The sequence below is a fragment of the Rhinolophus sinicus genome, linkage group LG01, assembly GCF_036562045.2.
Source record: "Rhinolophus sinicus isolate RSC01 linkage group LG01, ASM3656204v1, whole genome shotgun sequence".
NCBI classification, from domain to species: Eukaryota; Metazoa; Chordata; class Mammalia; order Chiroptera; family Rhinolophidae; genus Rhinolophus; species Rhinolophus sinicus.
Window position 1 is genome coordinate 119,288,230 of NC_133751.1, and position 21,689 is coordinate 119,309,918.

At 45.6% G+C, this 21,689-nt stretch overlaps 1 protein-coding gene and 1 pseudogene across 2 annotated transcripts in view; both read left to right on the top strand.

Annotated features, from left to right (window-relative positions):
* Positions 1 to 21,689, top strand: part of SCTR (secretin receptor) — a 70,158-nt gene that overhangs the window by 40,218 nt on the left and 8,251 nt on the right. For both annotated transcript variants that reach the window (XM_019715494.2, XM_019715493.2), the window contains 5 exons: positions 6,108 to 6,205; positions 7,479 to 7,611; positions 9,749 to 9,902; positions 18,430 to 18,490; positions 19,640 to 19,709. In XM_019715494.2, coding sequence (XP_019571053.2) covers positions 6,108 to 6,205; positions 7,479 to 7,611; positions 9,749 to 9,902; positions 18,430 to 18,490; positions 19,640 to 19,709 — 516 coding nt within the window. The remainder of the gene's footprint in view (positions 1 to 6,107; positions 6,206 to 7,478; positions 7,612 to 9,748; positions 9,903 to 18,429; positions 18,491 to 19,639; positions 19,710 to 21,689) is intronic.
* On the top strand, positions 13,434 to 15,316 carry LOC109436718 (eukaryotic translation initiation factor 3 subunit L; annotated as a pseudogene).

A 21,689-nucleotide genomic window follows, 5' to 3' on the forward strand; every position in this document is an offset into this window, starting at 1 on the left:
TTCCATTAAATCCTCAAAAGGATTCATTTAAGTTCATTATTTTCTCCATTTTGCAGATGAGGAAACTGAGGCTCAGAGGGATGAAGGAAAATGCTTAGAAAGTAATGGAGGCAGATGTTAAAGAGGTATCTGCACCCCTATGTTCACGGCAGCATTGCTAGCAATAGCCAAAGTGGACACAGCCTAGGTGTCCATCGATAGACGAATGGATGAAGAAATTGTGGTACATGTACACAATGGAATATTTCTCAGCCATAAAAGAGAAGGAAGCCCTGCCATTTGCAGCAACCTGGATGGACTTTGAGAGCATTATGCTAAATGAAATGAGTCAGACAGAGAATGAAAAATACAGTATCATCTCACTTATATGTGGTATCTAAAAACAAACAAACAAAAAACCCCAAACAAAAAAACACACTTATAGTAAAAGAGATCAGATTTGTGGTTACCAGAGGCGGGGTGGGGAGTAGGGAATTGGATGAAAGTGGTCCAAAGTTACAAACTTTAAGTGATAAGATAGATAAGTACTGAGGGTGTAATGTACGTGATGACAGTAGTTAACACTGCCATGTGGTATATATGAAAGTTGCTAAGAGAGTAAATCCTAAGAGTTTTCATCACAAGGAGAAACCATTTTTTCTTTTTTTTTTTTTTTGTATCTGTATGAGATGATGGGTGTTGACTAAACTTATTGAGGTACCATTTCACGGCGTATGTAAGTCAAATCATTATGCCACACACCTTAAACTTATGCAATCATATATGCTAATTATAGCTCATTAAAACTGGTGGGAGGGAAGTCAAGGGGGGGAAAAGATAGTTATGGAGGCAGGATTCAAACCAAGCGTCGCTCCAAAAAGAGCTAGTGCGCCCCATCTGTCTCCTGCCACTGCCCCATGAAGGTGGGCGCCATCCAGGAGATGCAGTTTTAGCAGTTCCATGAGCTAAACTACCCAGTGGAAATATGACGGACAGGCTTGCATCTCCCTTAGAGGGTGATGTAGGGTCATGTTAGAGAAGCACAGAGGGGTGAGCAGCAGACTTAAGGGAGAAAGAATGAAGCAGGGCGGCAGACCACACCCACTTCTGAATTTTTTGTGAGACTGCTCTCTCTATAGCCAATCAGTCTTGCTCTACATGAAGCAGTCTGATTGGGGGGTCTATATGGAGGATGGAGTTTCTTTCCTCTCAGGGCTTGCCTTCCAGTTGGGGAAAACACATGCGGTCTTCAGATCTGGCCAGAATGCGTAATTTAATATTGGACCTCAACAAGAGTTGATCAGTGGGGTATGTGTGGTGCTGGAGGGGTGGTGGGGAGGCAGATTGCCACTGCTATCTGACTTCTATGGAGACAGGGGGCTTATGTGTATCACATGTGTAAACTCCATAAAATTAAGAGGGAACATTTTTATGATGCGTGGCACGATGGAGGTTCAAAAGGATGCTTTGGGCTGCAAAGAACAAATTCCAACTGCCTTCATGAGCAAATGTGGCTCATGGACCTGGGGGTGCAGAGAACTGTGTCAGGACTCCTGGATGAAGAAACACTGCAAAGCCCCACCAAGGACCAGCTTCTTTCCGTCTCTTTGCTCCCCTGGTGGCTTCTCCCCAAGGCTGGCAACTCTCCTGTTATCAAATGACTGCCATTGTTGACTGCAGCCACAGACTTCCCCATGTCTGCCTGTCCAGGAAGAGGGACAGTCTGACTTCCTAGGAGCAAGGAAATTTCTTTACCCAAACCCCCAGCAAGCCAGCCTGTCCAGGCATCTCACTGGCCCAAAGTGACTTAAGTCTGCCCACCACTGGACCATCCCTGGCAGAAGGCTGGGGTACGTGATAGGCTTATGCCAGCAGTTCTTAAACTTTTTAGCTTTGGGACCCTTTTACAGTTTTAAGAATTATGGAGGACCCCAAAGAGCTTTTGTTTTAGTGAGTTATATCCATCAAAACCACACATGAGAACTTTTGGTTTAGACTCATCATCTGGAAAAGAATGATCCAGGGCCCTAACCGTGATATTCATGGTAGGTCGAGACTATAAAATCCCAAAACAAGGAGCTGAAACTTGACAAAGATAAATGCAAATTTTGGACTTAATTCAGGTAATTAATTGTCCAAAAATAGTGGAAAGGAGACCTACCTTGGCTTCGGCTCACATAAAAAAATATGAAAGTCCCTAAGATTGGAAATATTTCAGACCATATGATTCACTGGTCCCTAAATGCTGGCCCAGAAACTGGCACAAACCTTGTCTTTTATTCGGAGATTTGTATCATTCTATGTCTTATTGTTGAAATGTCTTGTTTTCTTTTAATCAAATGATGGTGAAAGTGCATTTGTTGGTTTTCCTTCAACTGCCTTACTTGGCACACACCACTCTATCATTGACAAATGCCAATAGTTGACTCAGATTGGCAGAAAGACCAGGCAAAGCTTCCCCTTAAATAAATAAAATGGAGTGTGCTTACCTAGAGCAGAGATTGGTCCTTGGGCCAAATCTGACCCACCACTTGCTTTTGCAAATAAAGTTTTATTGAAACACAGCTGTGCCCATTTGCACTGCAAGGGCACAATTAAGTAGTTACAAAAGAGATTGTATGGCACCTAAAACCTAAAATATTTATTATTTATCCTTTTATGGAAAAAGTCTGGTGACTCTGATCTAGGGGATATAGAAGGAAGGTGGCCCAGTCAAGATACACAGCAGAGAGATAGGTAACTTGACCCAGGACAGCCAGCAGTGAGACTTCTGGACCCCAAGCTCTCTGGAGGGTGGCAGACAGTTGCAAATGTCAAGGGCTGGGGCACTGAGGTGGCATCAGCCCTCCTGGGAACAGTGCTCTTTCTGGGTCAGACCTTAAAGACACAAGGCAGGAGCGGGTCTGCATGAGAGCTGGCCCAGGTGTCTGAGGGTCACCTGACAGACAATGACCCCAGCGCCCGGACAGTACAGAATATTCAGCCTGAACACTCTATACTTAGCACCTGTACCTCCTCATGCTGCCATAGGCTGGCCCAGACTGCTCCTGAAATGAGGGCTGCAAAACAAGGCATCCCTGGGATGAGGCCAACACCCTCAGCTATGGAGCTCATCATGGGTCACATGTTGCTCTTCCAATATTTTTGACATTTCACTCTCTTTGATGTTGCAAAGTCTTGGAACCCTTAATCTAATGCAGCCTCCTGCCCTTTTGGCTCTCCCCCTTGTCCCTGCAAGGTGGCTGCCGGCTTCTGGGATTGTTGGTACATCAGTGGGGAAGAGTATATCACATAGCAGCTGTCTTGTCAAAGGTCACCGCCTGCTGTCACAAAGTTTTAGTCACTCTGAGTCAAATCTCCTTTCTGGTAACTTCCTCCCACAGGAGCTCACACAATTGCCTTACTCTTCTACATGTCAATTGTTCTAATACTTTCCTTCCCTAAGTTTGTTTGTTTTTTCCCTCCAGGTGTAATGTACCCAGTTCATGCACTCTTCAGATGACACAATCGCCCTCCTCTGGAAATGCTCCAATTTATTAATGTGCCTCTTAAAATAACATGCCCAGGACTGGACCAAACACTCCAAACACTCCAACGTGGCTGGCAGCTCCACAGCACTCCATTCATGTAACTGAGAGTAGGCCTAATTTTTCTAGCAGCTCCCTCATACCTCATACTTCCTACCACAATCTTACACAACAGTCTCCTACCACTGACTCATGTTGAAGGGTGGATGATGGGAGTGGAGGGTGGGTGGTGGGGAAAAACTAACATGCACTGAGTGTCTTCCAAGTGCCAGGCATTGTCTAAATATTCTAGTCGATACCTTATTTGTTCTTCCAACAAGCCTGCAAGGTAGATATTATCCCCATTTTGCAGATGAGGAATCTGAGACTCAGAGAAGTTAAGTAATTTGCCCAAGGTGTCACAGCTGGTGAGTAACAGTCCTGGGATTGGAACCCTTGTCTCTTGGATCTGAAGCCTGTGTTCTTTTTCTGTAGCACACTTCCTTGAAACCACGAAGCTTTGGCCATTCTGACCTCAAGGTCATTTTCATATGAACAGCTGTCAGCCAGGTTTCCCCAATATTATTCCTGTGCCTATCTTCTTTTTAAATTAGTTACCCCCTTTTCTTCTGGTTATAAAGTAGTACTTACCCACTGTAGAAAAATGGAAAGTGCATAAAAATGCAAATGAAAGTAACAACTCAATCCACAAACTTATCATTTACAGTTAATCAGTATTAACATCTAACACATCTCTTTACAATCTTGTTTCTGTGCATGTATGAGACTGAACCATAAAAAATGGCCCGTATTCAATCATTTTTGATCTACAAATAAAGGCAATTTCATATAGTTCAACCTAACACTTTTTTTTACCTATAGTGGTAATCACCCTGTACATGTGAAAATTGTATTCTGCCTTTTCACTTAACATGACATTCTTAGCATGTCCTGACAGCTTTTAAAACTCTTGGTAAGCAGCATTTTAATGGTAACATAACATTAAAATGGTTTGGATTTAAAATAATTTAGTTAACTCTTTTTCTATTGTTGGACAAGTGTTTTTCATCACATAGTTCTGTGATAAACATCTTTATATATAAATATGCTTCCATATTTCTGATTATTTCTTTTTTTTCCCCCTTCTTCCACCTCCCCCCACTCCGGTTCAAGCCGTTGTTTCTTAGTCTAGGTGTGTAGGGCACAGCTCCCTGGCCCATGCTGGTATTAGGAGCCTTGCGCTCCCCCCGGCTGAGGCAGTCGGTTGCCAGCCTTTGGTTGGCTATTCAAGGCAGCTCACGGCCTCTCTCGCTAGCTGCCGACCACTCACGCTGGCTGCTTGCGGCTCATGAAAGCACACGGCAGCCCAGCTCCAGGGAGAGCCGTTGTTCACAATCTTAGCTGTAGATGGCGCAGCTCACTGGCCCATGTGGGAATCAAACCCGTGACCTGGGTGTTAGGAGCACGGTGCTCCAACCACCTGAGCCACCGGGCTGGCCCCTGATTATTTCTTAGAATTAATTCCTAGAGGTAAAAAGGAGGTCAAAAGGAATCCTATTTTAAATATTCTTGATACATGTTACTTTCCAGAGATTAAACCAATTTTTATTTCACTATACCCTCAACCTGCATAGAATACTATTAGTTTGAAATATCTGTTAATCTGGTTGATAAAAAATGGTGTAGCATTATTGTTTTAATTTTTATTTTCTTGATTCATGTTGAGACTGTTATACAATTTATTTTTTGAACCTAAATGCAGGTTTTCACCTTTATCTCTATATGTCACATTATTTTATTCCGTTGAGATCTTTTAAAATCAAAGATGAACCAGTAGTGTGACGTGGCTGCTGAACAAGTAAATGCCTGCTTGGCTGCATTAATAGGAGTGCAGTGTGTAGATTAGGGGAGGTGATGGTCCCATTCTAATTCTTCTTGGTCAGAGGATATCTGGAGCTTTTCAGCTATCCAATTCTGGGTGTCTTATTTAAGAAGGACATTGACAAACTGGGGCGTATTAATTGAGCAAAATGGTGAAGGATTGTGGAAAGAAATGAAGGACACAGGGAATGTTTAATGCTGAGAAGATAAGTGAGGGACGGATGGGTGGAATAGCTGTTTTAAAAAATCATAGGCCTCTCTGTAAGATCTTTATAACTTTTCTGTAAGTCTCAAACTGTTCTAAATTCAAAGTTTATTGTTAAAATAAAGACAGGCCTGAGGTGCAAGACAAATTCAGTTTAAGTGGCTCCAGAAACAAAAAGGACCAATAAGTGTAATTTTAAAGGTAACAGATTTTAGCTTCACACGAGAAAAAAATTATCCAATATTTTGCACTGTTGTATACTAAATGACTTCCTTGTTCCCGGAATTATTCAAGTGAAGCCTTGAATTCAGGGCGCTGTACAGGCCTTATACATGGGATAGAGGTTTGAATTGGCATCAGATGGTCTTTTCCAAAGCCCAGATATTACAAGTCCATGAATTGGTGTCCTTAGGGTGTGACCAGCATAGCATTCCCAGTGGAAGGGGTTCAAGCAGCCTGAAGCAGGTACTCTGAGGCAGAAAAGGGCAGAGCCAGCTAGGGGGGCACGTGGGACTGACACATGCCTCTTCCTACAGCACAAGTACCTCCTGAAGCTGAAGGTCATGTACACCGTGGGCTATAGCTCCTCCCTGGTGATGCTCCTGGTTGCTCTCAGCATCCTCTGTGCTTTCCGGTGAGAATATGCTGCCAGCTCTCCATCTTCCCAGCTTTCCCACCACACAGACTTTGCATATTTTTTAACTTCTCAGGCCAGAGGAGGAAGGTCTGGGTGGACCACTTTGTTACCCTTTCGTCTAAAGCTTACCTGTGACAAAAGTTCCTGTGACTGAATTTCCTGTGAAGGTCCTGTGACCTTGTTCATTCTTTTATGCATTCAACATTTACTGAGCATTACAAAGAACTTACTGCTTTACATGTGTTGTTTCTAATTTTCACACAATGCTGTGAGATAGGTATCATTACCCCCATTGTACAGGTGTGTTAGCCAGACTCTTTGTTGCAAGAAACAGAAATCCACCTTCAAACAGCTTAGGAAAGCAAAGATGACCTAACCCACGTAACTGACAAGTTCAAGGGCATCTGACTTTAGCCATGGCCGGATCTAGGTGCTCAAAGTTATCAGCAGAACGAGGTCTGTCTCCCTTTATTTCTCTGCCCGCAGTGGCCTCATCCTCAGATAGGCTTTCTGCAGAGGGGATAGAGACAGACGCTAGTAGCTGCAGGGGTGCATTCTACCAGATCAGCAGCATCAGGACAAAGAAAGTCTCTTCCCCATTAGTTGCAATGAATGTCCTGGGGGCATTCTCATAGGCCTGGCTTGGGTCACATGTCCAATGCTGAGCCAATCACTGTGGCCAGGGATGGAGAGCTCTGATTGGTCAGGTGTGTCATGAGGGTAGAAGGATGGCGTCAAACCAGCCTAGAGCTGGAACAGGTTCCCCATAGGAAAGCCTGGTTGTGGTACCTGAAGAATAGGAACAAGTAACAGACTTCTGTCCACTATAGCAAAGGAGGAACCCAGGCTCTGAGGGGTGGAGAGGCTTGCTCAGGGTGCTGTAACTAATAAGTTGCAGAGCCTGGATCTGATTTCTCCCTGCAGACTGTGTATTTTCTATGTTGCTTGCCCACTCCCAGTCTAGTTGCCTTCCTCTGGCACCCCCATCCCTCTAACAATTCTGGAAGATGGAGATGGTAGTAGGTCAGAATATAATGTTGCCCTATACTTTTTTTTTTTAATTATACCATAAGACAGAGTGGACTGGGCATCTGGGGGCGTGGATTCTCATTAGGTTCTGCTAACAGAGAGATTTAGATAGATATATCACCTGGAAAGAGCTGATGTCCAGGGCCTGGGTTTCCCCTGTTCATTGGGGGAGGGGCTGGCGTGGCTGAGCCCTAGCCCCTTCCATCTCTGGCCCCAATGGCTCTGCTTTCTCTCGCTCCAGGAGGCTCCACTGCACCCGAAACTACATCCACATGCACCTGTTTGTGTCCTTCATCCTGCGTGCCCTATCCATCTTCATCAAGGATGCTGTACTCTTCTCCTCAGACGACGGCTTCCAGTGTGATACCCACAGGGTAACGTGCCTGCGTGCCCCAGGCTGTAGTTAGGCCTGCCTGTCTACCCTGGCCTAACTGTGGGGAGTGTGTCTTTCCCTGAAGTCCCTGCTGAGGCTGCACTTAATACCTTGGGTAAAGGAGCAAGTACTAAGGCTGGGCCAGGAGGTTCAGGGAGGGTCCCATGTCCCCACATGCACAGTCTGGGGCATATGCGATATCAGTTTGTTGGGAAGCCCGCGGGGGCTGCTGCTCAACTCCCAGTGTCCAGGAGTGGATTAGCCACTCTGGGGTTTCGATACATAGCAAGGCTCTTCCTTACTCTCGACAAACCCCAGCTGTAGACAGATGACCAAGTCTAGAGAGGGTTGTGGTTGGTTATAGAAAGAAAAGGATGAGCATATACCTTTATGTCTGCACACACAGCGCTGTAGTAAAACAATCACATTTTTAAAAATCTAACCCTTTTCTTCCTTCTGAATGCTTAGATGAGTCTTAATTCATTGCAATATTACTTTGTGTCAGTTGGAAATCCTTTTTCGTGCACATAACAGAAAACTGCACATGAGTGGCTTAAACAGATGGGCGTTGTTTCCCACATAAGCTGTCCACAGATGGGCAATCCAGAGGTGGCACAGTGGCTCCATGACTCCATGACGGACACAGTCATGTTCCCTCTTTTTCTGCTCTGCCATTCTTGATCCCATGCTTTATACCACATGTTTGCAATATGGCTGCTTCAACTCCAGGCCTCACACCCACATTCCAGACAAGAAGCAGCAAAGTCGAAGGTTAAACATTTTTTTCTCTATGGGAGACTTTGCCTTTTCATTTGGGAAAGAACGCCCTCCCTAAGATTCCTACCTACCTCTCATGAGGGAGAACTGGGTCATGACAACACATCTAACTGCAAAGGAAGCTGGAAGATTGAGTTTTTTTACTATCATAGTCTACAAAAGCAAAGGCAAGTGAGGGAGAGGATTGGAAATTGACATCGGTTCAGCCATCCTGTCTGCCACTTTCCACCGCTCACATCTGTAATTCCTTACAGATCTATTAAGTTTGTGTTGTTTATAGCTTTTTTGGTGTGTGTGTGTGTGTGTGTGTGTGTGTGTGTGTGTGTGTGTGTGTTCTGAATCAAACTGAGAGGTCCCTGAAGTAGGGCCCATGACTCTCAGGGAGATCTCCAGGATAAAATAACCTACCAGACTGGCAGTCAGGAGACTGAATTTCAGGCCCCACCCCATCATGACCAGAGGTGGAGAAGTCCAGTAGGGACCTTCTCGGATTCTATTAACATCAGACTTGCAAGCCAACCATGGACCATGCCTGGAATCAGAGTCTCCGGGAGGCCAGAGGGTGGGAACCACAGCTGACCAGAGGGCAGCAGTGGGCACTCCTCTTCTGTGGATTGACCTTATAGTTGTCCATGCAGCAGCCCTCAGGCCATCCCAGGAGCTGTCCTTTCCCCAGGGGACAGCTCAGTGAAAGGAAAGAGGACCCTCATGGCGCAAGTATGGGAGCTGTGCTGGTGTAGACGCCCCACAATCTCTCAGGCATAGCTTCCAGGGATTCCTGCAAGGGACATGCCTGGTGTAAGAGTCACCGCATCCGGCAAGGCCAACACTGTGGCATCCTCATCAGGCATAAAGTTCTCCGGGAAACATGCAGTGTACCGGTCATTGGCCATTTTTGCTATAATCAGTGTTGCCTTCTAACATAGTTAGTATGTCCCTTCTTCATCTATTTCCAGGAGACTGAGCCTGGAAAGCATTTTCACTCTTTGCTCAGGTATCCCGTCTCTTCTCTAGGCCTCATTTTCCTCATCTGAAAAATGAGGGAGTTGGGAGTTGGGCATCCGACACAATTTTACAACTGGCAGACAGTTCCTGAATTTGAATGCAGTTCCTGCTTCGGCTATGACCCATTAACCATCTTGACTGAGCCGGCTGGCCTGTGGACTTCCACTTTCCGGAGAACTCTGTGGACCTAGTCTCCTGATAGTGGAAGACCACAGGGGATGGCCATGAGCCCCAAAGTCTCACTCTATGGCCTAGCCCCTGACCCCTACCACACCCTGCCACTTCCTTTGGGGCTGGCCACCAGAGGGAAGCCCACAGTCCCCCATCCTGGGGCTCACCTGCCTCTCTTTGTCCAGGTGGGCTGTAAGCTGGTCATGGTCTTCTTCCAGTACTGCATCATGGCCAACTACGCCTGGCTGCTGGTGGAAGGCCTCTACCTTCACACACTCCTCGTCATCTCCTTCTTCTCAGAAAGGAAGTGCCTGCAGGGGTGTGTTGCCTTCGGATGGGGTATGTTTCTCCATGGGGATGGTGGCTGAGTGGCATGTGGGAGAGGGCGCCAAATCCAAAGGATTTAGTTTCTAACACTAGCCCCACACTTAAAATTAGTTAACTTGTGTAATCTTAGGAAGTTACTTGATGTTTAACTATCTGGCCTCAGTTTATTTATCTGTCAAATGGGAAATAATAGCTAACATTTAGCCCTAATTTCTGGTGTCCAAAGCCTTTTATAATTCAATACCACCCAACATTTGTTGCCTCATCCTCCTTAGACATTCCATGTATATGTCTTCGTTTTTGCTTCCTTTCTGGATTAGTTAGGGTGCTTTTGACTGTAGGTATCAGGAAATCTAGCTTAGATGGGCTTTAAACATAAAAGAAATTAACTGCTTCATATAACTGCAAAGTCCAGGGATTGCCAACTTCAGAGGAGGCCGAATCCAGCAGCTCAATGTTTCTTTCTGTCCTTCTCTTTTGCCTCCTGCTGGTGCTCCCAGTGTACTTGCCAGCGGCTTCTGGGCTGCTGGCTTTCTTGGTATATCCAATGGGAGACAGGCTGTGTCCCAGCAAATAATCTGAGCTTCACTCTCATTGGACCAACTTAAGTCTCGTACACCTCCTTGAACCAATCACAGAGGCCTGAGGGAATGGGATACACCGACTGGCTGAAGCTACTCAAACCACATGGCTTCCCAAAAGAAATCAGGATTCAGTTTCTAGGAAGCAGGGGAAATAGTAGCAACACATCCAACTGCAGGCCCCATTATATCTCTTTCCCTTTTCCTTTCTGGCCAATGAGAATAATATCAGCTCCTGTTTCCTGAGCTCTTACTAGGTGCCAGACATTGAGCTCAGCACTTTACATGCATTATTTAATCATCACAACAACCTTCAGAACCTCCTCAGAATTACCTTGGCTCAGAGATTTGACATAATATAGTCAGCTCACACTATAGACAAGGCAGATACAGGATTCAAACCAAGGCTTCCTTCCAAAGTCCCTTACCTCCTCTCCCACAAGGAGCAAACATCCGTTTATTCATCCATCCATGTGTCCATTCATCAATTGTTCATTTGATAGGCAGACATATGTAAGTCACCCACTGCGTTCTGCGTAGACGGCCAGGTTCCTGGGGGTGAGTCAGGCTTACAGGGATAGAAATGTGTACCAGCCATTGGCTTCATGTATTAGGTTGGTGCAAAAGTCATTGTGGTTCAAAAGGTTAAAAATCATTGCAAAAACCGCAATTATTTTTGCACCACCCTAATACTTTCTTCTTGGTGCTTTTCGTTAAGAAGCGCCCCTGTCAGGAATGCCCTCCACTCTTCTTCTGCTTGTCTAAATCCTATGTGTAAGGGCCCTATCTCCTCATCAGACCTTCAGGGAAGTCACCTGATCTGGCAACCTCACTGAGCCTTCCTGCTTCTGACCTTGGGCAGCCTGATTAGCACATGACCCTAGGCCAGCAGTTGCTGCAGCGCTTTGCAGATTTCTGGAGCTCTGCAAAGGCCAGTAGTCCCAGAGTGCCAGGGGACCAGGGACTTGCCGTATGCAGCTGCCTCTGCCAAATATCACCCAGCTTGGAGACCAACTCACTGAGCCTTGACTCCCACATCTGCCAAGATTTCACTATATGAACTTGGACACTTTTATCACATATATCAGGGTCATAATTTATTCAACTTTCTTCAGGCACTTCTTTGTACTCAGAGGGGTTTATAAGGATGACGAAAAAAAAAACCAGTTCCATCACTTGAAGGGTTTGTCATCTAGTGGGGAGACAAAATTGCATTGTGATATCTCTGTCACAGGATTTTAGGATGTTTAAATGAGATAAGGACAACCTTCCTCTCTTTCGCAAATATTTATTAAGCGTCTACTACATGCAGACCTAGGGAGAGAACAACACATGAAACAGCGCATTCCTGTCCTCTGGGCCTCTTGGCCTACACAGCCGCAGAGAGACTATGAAGGGGCTCAGGAAAGTCTAAAGGTCTCCAACTGGGAGAAGCCTTTCTCCTGCAAAAGCAATGGCCCCTCCTCAGTTTGTACTTAACTTGTTTCCACAGAGATAGGTTGCTTAACTATTGTGTCCACCGTAAAACTTTGCAAAAAAAATTTTTTTTAAGTAGAAAAAAAATTACTCTAGTCCCATCTATTGAACATTTTCTGGGGTTGCTGTCCAGACTTCTTTTTCCTACTCACAGTTTTCCCCACTTAGTTGTGGTCATTCTGTATGGAGAATTTTGTATCTTGCTTCTTTCTATTAACACACAAACATGCTCTGGGTTCTTTCAACTTTTCCATAAACATTTTTAATTACTCTGTGGATGCAGTTAAACAAATACCTATTATTTAGATATTTAAGCTGTTTCTAATTTTTCGCTATTATGAATAACATAGTGATGAAAGCTTTTATAGGCAGAGCTTATTGTAGGTGTAACATAAAATCCTAGAATTGGGATCACTGGATCAAAAGGAATGAATACTCTTAAGGTTTTTAATACTTATCCAAAGCTTTTACAAGGTGGCTGGGGTGTCCGTCTGGGCCCAGAAAAGGGCTTTCATGGGGATGACCGAGCTCCCACTCACCAGTGAACTTCAGCTGGTGGTTCCCCAGCTGGAGCCGGCATCAGAATAACGTGGAGGGTGTGTTGAAGGGATTCATAAGAGGTGTCCCTAAGATGTGCCACTTTGGCATGTGGATTATTTTAAGCTTAAGGCAGTCGAGACCCTGTGGGCTCACAAGAAATTTTTACCTCTCCCTTAAAGAATTTAACTTTGGGGACTTGCCCATAATAAGAGTTATTATCAGAAATAACTTTTTCTGACCTGTCTATAGGGTGGGGTAAACTTCTAATTACCGAACACCTGCTCTTCTTATCATCCTGCAAAAGACCTTCCTCCCCTTGAAGCCTCAAGAAACCTTACCTCATTCCCAGCTCAAAATGTTATGCATACCTCGTTTTCCCTTTCTGTCTCTGAACCTCTCACGTATGTAGTGTCTCTGACTCTCTCATGTGTGTGGGGTTTCTGTAAAGTATGTAATTAATTTTGGTATTTTCTCTTATTAATCTGACTCAAGTTGATTTGATTATTAGACCAGCCAGAAGAACAAAGAAAGGTAGACTACAATTTCTTCCTCCCTCACAATGTCAAACCCAGTTGGCTGGGCCAACCCCCAGAGTCTCTGAGTGAATGGGCCAGGGGTAGAGCCCGAGAGTCTGCATTTCTAACAAGGCCCCAAGTGACCCTGATATTGCTGGTCCAGGGACCACACTGAGAGCCCTGACTCACACTATGATCGATTTTTCACTTTTCCACCAACTCTCTGTTAAAGATGGCGGACAATGAACAGGTACCCCTCAGAATCCATGTTTTTTACCCAGAGCCCCCAAACTTGAGGCAAGGAATTTTTTTTAATTGTTATTTTTTACCTGGGTGACTATGATATGCACACAGGAGGTCCCGAGCAGGGTCTGGCCTATGAGCATCAGTATGAACAGCAGGCCTATCGGGTGACCCCCAAAGTGATCAAAGACTCCATCCAGTATTTCCACAAAACTGTGTCAGATTTGATTGATCAGAAGGTGTATGAGCTGCAGGCCAGTTGAGTCTCCAGTGATGTCACTGACCAGAAAGTATATGAGATCCAGGACATTTATGAGAACAGCTGGATGAAGCTGACAGAAAGATTCTTCAAGAATATACCTTGGCCTGAGGCTGAAGCCATCGCTCCACAGGTTGGTAATGATGCTGTCTTCCTGATTTTGTACAAAGAATTGTACTGTAGACACAACTATGCCAAAGTCAGGGGGGGACCTTCCTTGGAGCAGAGGTTTGAATCCTATTACAACTACTGCAATCTCTTGAACTACATCTAATGCTGATGGTCCTGCTCCCCTTGAACTGCCCAGCCAGTGGCTCTGGGATGTTGTCGGTGAGTGAGTTCATCTGTCAGTTTCCGTCATTTAGCCTGTACCGCTGTAAGACCGCCAAGAAGAGGAGATTGACTTCCTTCGTTCCTATCCCAAAATCGGGAACATTCAGTGTCCTCAATGTCCTTCACTCTCTGGTAGACAAGTCCAACATCCACCGGCGGCTGGAGGTGTGCACAAGCAGAGGTGGCCCCGAGAGTGTGGCTGGGGCGTATGGACGGCACTATCTGTACAAGATGCTTGGCCACTTCAGCCTGCTGGGGCTTCTGTGTTTGCACTCTTTGTTGGGAGATTACTACCAGGCCATCAAGGTGCTGGAGAATATCAAACTGAACAAGAAGAGCATGTACTCCTGTGTACCCGAGTGCCAGGTCACCACATACTGCTATGTTGGTTTTGCACATTTAATGATGCATCACTACCAAGATGCCTTCTGGGTCTTTGCCAACATCCTGCTGTATATCCAGAGGACCGAGAGCATGTTCCAGAGGACCACCTACAAGTATGAGATGATTAACAAGCAGAACGAGCAGATGCACGCGCTGCTGTCCATCGCCCTCACCACGTACCCCATGGGGACCTAGGAGAGCATCCACCTGCAGCTGCAGGAGAAGTAGGGGGACAAGATGCTGTGCATGCAGAAGGGCGACCCACAGGTCTACGAGGAACTGTGCAGCTCTTGCTGCCCTAAATTCCTGTCTCCTGTAGCGCCCGGCTATGACAATGTGCACCCCAGCTACCGCTTGGAGCCCTTCTTTGCAGCGCTTCTTGTTCAAGGTGTTTTCTGATGAGGTCCCGCAGCAGGCCTAGCTGTCGACCATCTGCAGCTTCCTCAAGCTCTGTACCACCGTGCCCGTGGCCAAGCTGGCCGGCTTCCTGGACCTCACAGAGCAGGAGTTCTGGATCCAGCTCCTTGTCTTCAAACACAAAATGAAGAACCTGGTGTGGACCAGCGGCATCTCCGCCCTGGACGGCGAATTCCAGTCTGCCTCTGAGGTGGACTTCTGCATCGATAAGGACATGATCCGCCTTGCAGACACCAACATTGCCAGGCGCTATGGGCATTTCTTCATCCGGCAGATTCACACGTTTGAGGTGCTCAATCAAACACTGAAGAAGATGGGACAGAGACCCTGAGTACATTCACACTCGCATTAGTTAGAATCTAGTTTGATGTCATTGGTGATGGGGAGTGTTTTTGCCACTGTGAGGCCTTTACCTCGCTCAGTCTTCAGTCAGTCAATTGATAAAGTTTATTTGAATCAAGGATAAAGTGTTTTAAATAGGTCTCAGTAAAGGGTCTTCTTTGGGAAAAAAAAAAGTCTCCTGTCCCCACTTCTGCTCCCCAGAGGTCGTGCCCTTCAACTCTATAGTTGTTCCTCCTAAAATGTACTCTAATGTTTCTAAACAGTGTTCTACTATTTCTTGATTTATCCATTTGTGGCATTATTTGTTGACTCCTGATGATGGAAAATAAGGATATAAAATTCTTCATCCACCACCTCCTTCCTCCCATTAGAGTTTTTCACAGTTTTTGGTTAAATCATGTTCAAGCATTATCACTATGTAAATATTGTTTATTAATGAGCCAAGTGATGCACAGTGATTTTCCAATATTTAACCTTTTATTTTTCATGGAATCATTTAAACTTTACTTATTTGTTTTATGTTGCTGTCATTAGTTCTCCCAAATTCTCCAACAAAACCGAAAAACTCTCCAGTGTTATTTTCCAAATCATCCAACACAACACATCTATTAGTTGCTATTTGTTTGTTTGGTTTTTTCCTGCTATATTAGTTTCCTAGGGCTGTTGTAACAAATTGCCACAAACGTGTTGGCTTACAACAGCAGATATTTATTCTCTCAATTCTGGAGGCCAGAAGTTCAAAACCAAGGTTTCTACCGAGTTGGTTCCTTCTGTGATCTCTCAGGGACAATATATTCCATGCCTCTCTCCTAGCTTCTAGTGATTGTTGGCAATCCTTGGGGTGCTTTGGCTTATAGCTGCATCACCCCAATTTCTGCCTCTATCTTTACATAGCTTTTGTCCCTCTATGTCTCCTCTCTGTTTTTCTTGGCCTTCTTATAAGGATGCCAGTCATATTGGATTAGGTCCCAATAGGACTGGCATTCCTATAAGTATGACTTCATTTTAATTGCACCTGCAAAGACCCTATTTCCAAATAAGGTCACATTCTAAGGTTTTGGGGAGACATGAATTCCAGGGGCATACTATGCAACCAAATATACTTACTGTTAAAGAACAAAATTCGATGGAGTAAATTTGAAGATCTAATTGGCTTTATTAAGTTATTCAAAATGGAAGGTTTTATAGGCAGAAAGAGGGTGGGCAAGAAAGTTAAAAGAACGGATTATTTCAGGCAAGTTCACCTTCCCTTAGGGGAAGGCAGGGGGTCTTATCAGATTACCTCACTGACCAGGGAATTCCAGGCTGACTGGTTTAAAACCCAACTCCTGAGAGAGGCTGAAACTGCAATTAGGTTTGAAATTAAGTCTTGATAGGCCATAGCAAAAGTGACTCCGTTTTGGATTGCTGTTTCTTTTTAACTTCACCGGTGTTCTTTGTAGAGCCTTCTGCCTTCCTGTTCTGTTTGGTCCGGCTGTTCTCTAGACTTGCTCAACTCCCTTCATCTTCATGCTGAGAATTTCCTTTTCTTCCACAAATCCTATTCCTTTATTTCTTGTCTCTCTGTCTTTGGCTTACTCCCTAGTGTTGCAGCTCATCTTCCGTTATCGAACAAACAGTGCTTGGAAGATACATTTTTTGCATTGCATATCTGAAAATACTTTTGTTCAATTTTCACACCTAATTTGCAGTTTTGCTAGACATAGCAATTAGGTTGAAAAATCATTTTACCCAAGAATTTTCTGTTTTGGCATCTGGTATTATGGGACAGGCTATGTAATTCTGTTTCTAGAGCCTTTTTACTCTCTCTATGTATAAACTGCAGGGTGTTCTCTCTGTCCACTGTGTTTTATTTGACTTTATTTATTTTATTTTTTTTTATGGAGGGCACAGCTCACAGTGGCCCATGTGGGGATCGAACCGGCAACCTGGTGTTATCAGCACCACGCTCTAGCCAACTGAGCCAACCGGCCTCCCACCCTGTGTTTTAAAATGTCATAGCGATGTGTCCCCAAGCAAGTCTGTTTTCATCCTTTTTGCTGACCTCTGGTAGCCCTTTCATTTGGAAACTCACATCCTTCTTTTCTTGGACAATATTCTTACATTATCTATTTGATCATTTCTCCCCCCTCCCCGCCTTCTGGTTATTTTCCTCTTTCTGAAACTTTTAATCAGATAGTGCACATCCTGGAATTGACCTCTAGTTTTCCCATTCTTTCTTTCTACTTTTCATTCCACTCTTTGTGTCCTGCTTTGTGGGTGACTCCTAGTTATTATCTTCCAACCCATCTATGGAATTTTTTTTATCTTGCTTATCTTATATTAAACGTCTAAGTCCTCTTCCTGGTTCTCTAAATGCTCCCTGTTTCCAGCATCCTGTTTGTGTCTTGCAAATGTAATCTTTTATCTCTCCGATGATATTCCTTAGAGTTGTTTTGTTCAAGCTCCTCCTGCAGCCTGTATGGTCTGTTTCCTCTGAGTTCCTTTTCCTGATTGTTTTGCTCCTCGTCTTTTACGTCGTCAGCTTTCCTCAGGTGTCAGTGGCCTTGACTGTTGCATTTAAGCCTGTCACTTCAGAGTGACTGAAGGCCCTGTGTGTGGGGCATGTGTCTCAAGGGAGACTGGGCTGGGAAGTGGACGCTGTGTTGGGGCATCCCCAGCATTGCTATGTATAGGCCTTTGTCTGGGGCTGTTTGAGAAGAATCCTTTAATCTCCTTCCTAGAGTGGAGAGTAGACACTGCAGCAAGGGTCGAAAGCTGGCTGCTAGAGATCTGAAAACTGAGCAGCCCAGGGTTGGGGCTCTTTTATCATTCACCATATAGACAAGCATGTCCTTTAGAAATAGAATCTGAGCCACACCTGTAACTTCAATTTTCTAGTCGCCATGGTAAACACAGTAAAAAGAAACAGAAGAACTTAATTTCAATCATATGTTTTCTTTAACCCAATATAACCAAAATAGTATCATTTCAACATATCATTAATATAGAAATTGTTAATAACATATTTTGCATTCTTTTATTTGCAAATATCTTCCAAATCTGGCATGTGTCTTGCACTTACAGCACATCTCCGTTGGGACCAGCCACATATCATGTACAATAGACATGTGTGGCCAGTGGCCACTGTGCTGGACAGCACAAGTGTAGACATCACTTCATCCCCTCCCTCCTCTGCAGAGGTCCCCCAGAGTCTCACGCGGGCTCCTAGGAGACCCCAAACCCCTAGTGGCCTTCAGGAGCCATCTGATCCTGCCTCAGTTCCCAGGACACCCCTGGCACTTTGGAAGCACGAGGCTACACATGCTTTATTTAAAAGGGGGTTCCCATGGCTCCTGCTCCCTACCTGGACTGGGGTACCTGCTTGTCTTGACCTAGGCTGGGGTACCTGATTGTATTAAAAATTGAGTCCTCTCTCTTCTGCGCCTTTCTTTCTTTTTAATCCTCAGGTTCCCCAGCTATTTTCGTTGCTTCGTGGGCTATCACCAGACACTTTGTGGAAGATGTTGGGTAAGCTGTTGGAAGGAGAGGTAACAAGAGTGTATTTTATATTGTCCAGTTCTTCAAACAGGGCAGACACTGCTTTGGCGCTGTCTAGGAGAGGCCACGGGAGAGTTCTCTGTCTGTGCCAGGTTGCTGAGTGCCCCGCTCTCTCGGGGTGTGAGTTTGCAGAGGGGCAGTGCACCTGCTCCCTCCCAGGCCTCTCTCCCTTCTTGCCTGCCCTAGCAGCACTGGTTAGGTCAGGTGCCAGGCAAGAGCTGCGAAACCCAGAGAGGAAGCTCTAAGAGCCTTTCCTCTGCTCCTCCCTACACCTGGGTGTTACAGAGTCCTGCAGAGTCAGGCCTGGAGGGTGGCGTCTGCATCCTCAACAACTCCTGCTGGGGACAAATAGATCTAATCCTGTTCTCTAGAGATGTGAAGCACCATGGACAGGTGAGCTCAGGGGCCTTCTGGAAGTAGGCACTCAGAAAGAAAGCTTGAAAGAAACCAGGGAGGAAGTGAGGCAGTGTGACAGAGCAGGAGGCAGAATATTTGCATAAGACACAACCAGGCCAGGAAATGGACTAGGTCGATGAGGCTTACACTCAAAATCGGCCCCAAATCATTGTTTCAAAATAATTTTTTAAACTGGGTGAATTCACTTAAAAAAAAAATCTGGATTTTTCAGCTTCTCCAGAAAATAATGAAAAGTTCTGCCGTATTTCCCGTTTTCTCTTGTGGCAAAAATCAGCACGAGAAGAGTTGTTTGCCTTAGACTAGGCACATGCTCTCCAGCTTGCGGAGTACCACCCTCACCTCATGGCCCTGGGGTCCTGAGGTCACGTGTCAGTCACCCAGCCACTTCTCTCCGTCACATCAGCTGCCTGGCCGCTGTTGGCACTTGAGTTTGGCACTTTGCTAGCTTTGAGATCTGGGATCTTTCGGCTACCAGGTTCCACCCACCCGATGCTCACGGGACATGCGTGGAGACAGGGCGCTGCTCCCTGGGCCCCAGCAGAGCTCCCAGCAGGAGGGAGTCCATTCTAATGGTGCCTAGCACACAGCCACAACGTTCAGAACCACAAGCATGGGTCCTTCATAGGAGGGCACCTCAGGGAATGAATCTTTTCTGGTCAGCCCAGCTCCCCACTCCTAACAATGCCTACTGTCCCTCCACAGGTGCTGGGACATCAACGCCAATGCATCTGTCTGGTGGGTCATTCGAGGGCCTGTGATCCTGTCCATCCTGGTAAGTGTCCGTCCTTCCCTGAGCTGGGCTCCAGTGAGAGAGACTGGACAGTGACTGGCCTATCAGGGCAGAGGAGACAGGGCTAGCGCCCCTCCCTCCAGGTTTGGGAGGAATAAACCTCAGAGCTTCCAGAGGCTGGCCAGCAGCAAGGGGAGCTGGAAGCTCCACCCACTGGAGAATGGGGGATGGGAGTGGGGGAAGGGGCAGGAAGAAGGCAAGAGCTTACATGACTCGCTCTTTTCCATGAGGAGCCACCGAAATGTGAGCAGAGCTCCTTGCCCTAAACTGGTTGGCTTCACGCTGGCCTCAAATCTACCTTCATTGGTTTAGATCTTTGGGTCTTGATCATTTTTTAGGCATCCTCTTGTTAAATTGCACAGAATCACTGAGCTGGGATCATGGAGGGAGGGGATAGGTATGGCTCGGGAGAGCTGAGTGAGGCTGTGGTCTTGGGCCTGGGCACATGTCTTAGCTTTACGTTTCCAGGTGCTTCTGCCTGAGGGTATGGATAAGAAAAGGGGGGCAGAGGAAGAAAGATACATGGGGGATACAGTGGGGTTGTCTCGTGGACAGAATCAGCCCTCAGCTGTGCACAGGGCTCAGAGGGATGCCAAGGCTGCAGGATAAGTTGACAGAAAGTGCCATCCATGGCCTTGCTGGAGTGGGAAGAGGGCACGGGACTGGGCAGCATGCCCCTCCTGGGGCCAGTCGGGAGGAGGTGGCCATCACATCACCGCTTTCTTCTCCTTTTCCTGACTCAAAACTACGAGAATTCATGAAAAAACAAAAATTGGGAGATATAAAATGTATTTATAAAAAGTGGAATTAAATCAACCATAAATCACCATTTAGCACCTAGATACATATTGTAAATACACGTGTGCTTTTTTTCCCTATCTGCCTTTGAGCACACATTCTTTTTTTTTTGGAAATGCTTAATATGGTTTTGTATCCTAGTTTGTTTGTTTTTCACTTAGCAATAGATGTGAGCTGCCCTGTGTCATTTGAAGTTATTTGACCAAACAATGTGCTATCGCTGCATAATATTCCCACTGTAGGATATTTTTCTCATTGAAGCCAGTTTCCTTACTGTAATTCTGAGACTCTGACAGCCCAGCTCAGGAAAGCCCCAGCTGAGGGACAACCAGCTCCAATGTCCAGGCTGCTGTCATGGTACTGTGGTCTGTCGTGATTGAGGGACGTTGAGTGGGCACTCCTGATGCAAAATATCTCCTTACCAGCCTGTCACGGGGCCTAGAATTCCATCATTTAAGATTCATTCTTGGGATCCTAAGAGTTTTTTTCTTTCACCTTCAAAGGCTCCCTATTAAACTAAATACAACTGTAAGACAAAAGATAAAATATAAGATAAAACTAAAAAGTCTTTATTAGTTTACCCCATGCACAACCAGCTCAGAGCAAGATACATAGCACGCTGAGAAGCTGTGTTCCAGAAGCAGCAACACTGACTGGACTAGGAGTTCTAAACAGGCCAGTAATCCTGTGTCTTTTGGCCAGTGTCCCCAGGCCCCAGGCTATTTATATGAACAATGAAGGCTCCCAGCTGGGCGATTCCACTAATCCTTGCTTCTGTAAATGGTGCTGAAGCCAGCTGGGAAGAGAGGAGGAGAGGTGCTGCCATGTGGGCGACTTCCTAAGGTTCGGGCACTGGGGTTGGGGGAGGGGGCACCAAAAGAAATAAGGAGACTCCATTCCTGTCCTTTAGGAAATGATGGAATTGGCAGATAAGTGGACAAACACACAAGTTTGACAGATGCATGTATTTGCCCCTTTCAAATATGTCAAGGGTTTTTACACAGTGACATCATTCCTAACTGCAGTGGATTAGGAAAGGCAGGTAATCAAGGATGACTTCCTGGAGCTGCTGGTTGAGTTGCCCAGTGAGTCTATAAGGCTCTGAAGCCCTTCTTGAACTGTGTGCTCTAGACCAGCAGCTTCAGCATCACCTGGGAGCTTGTT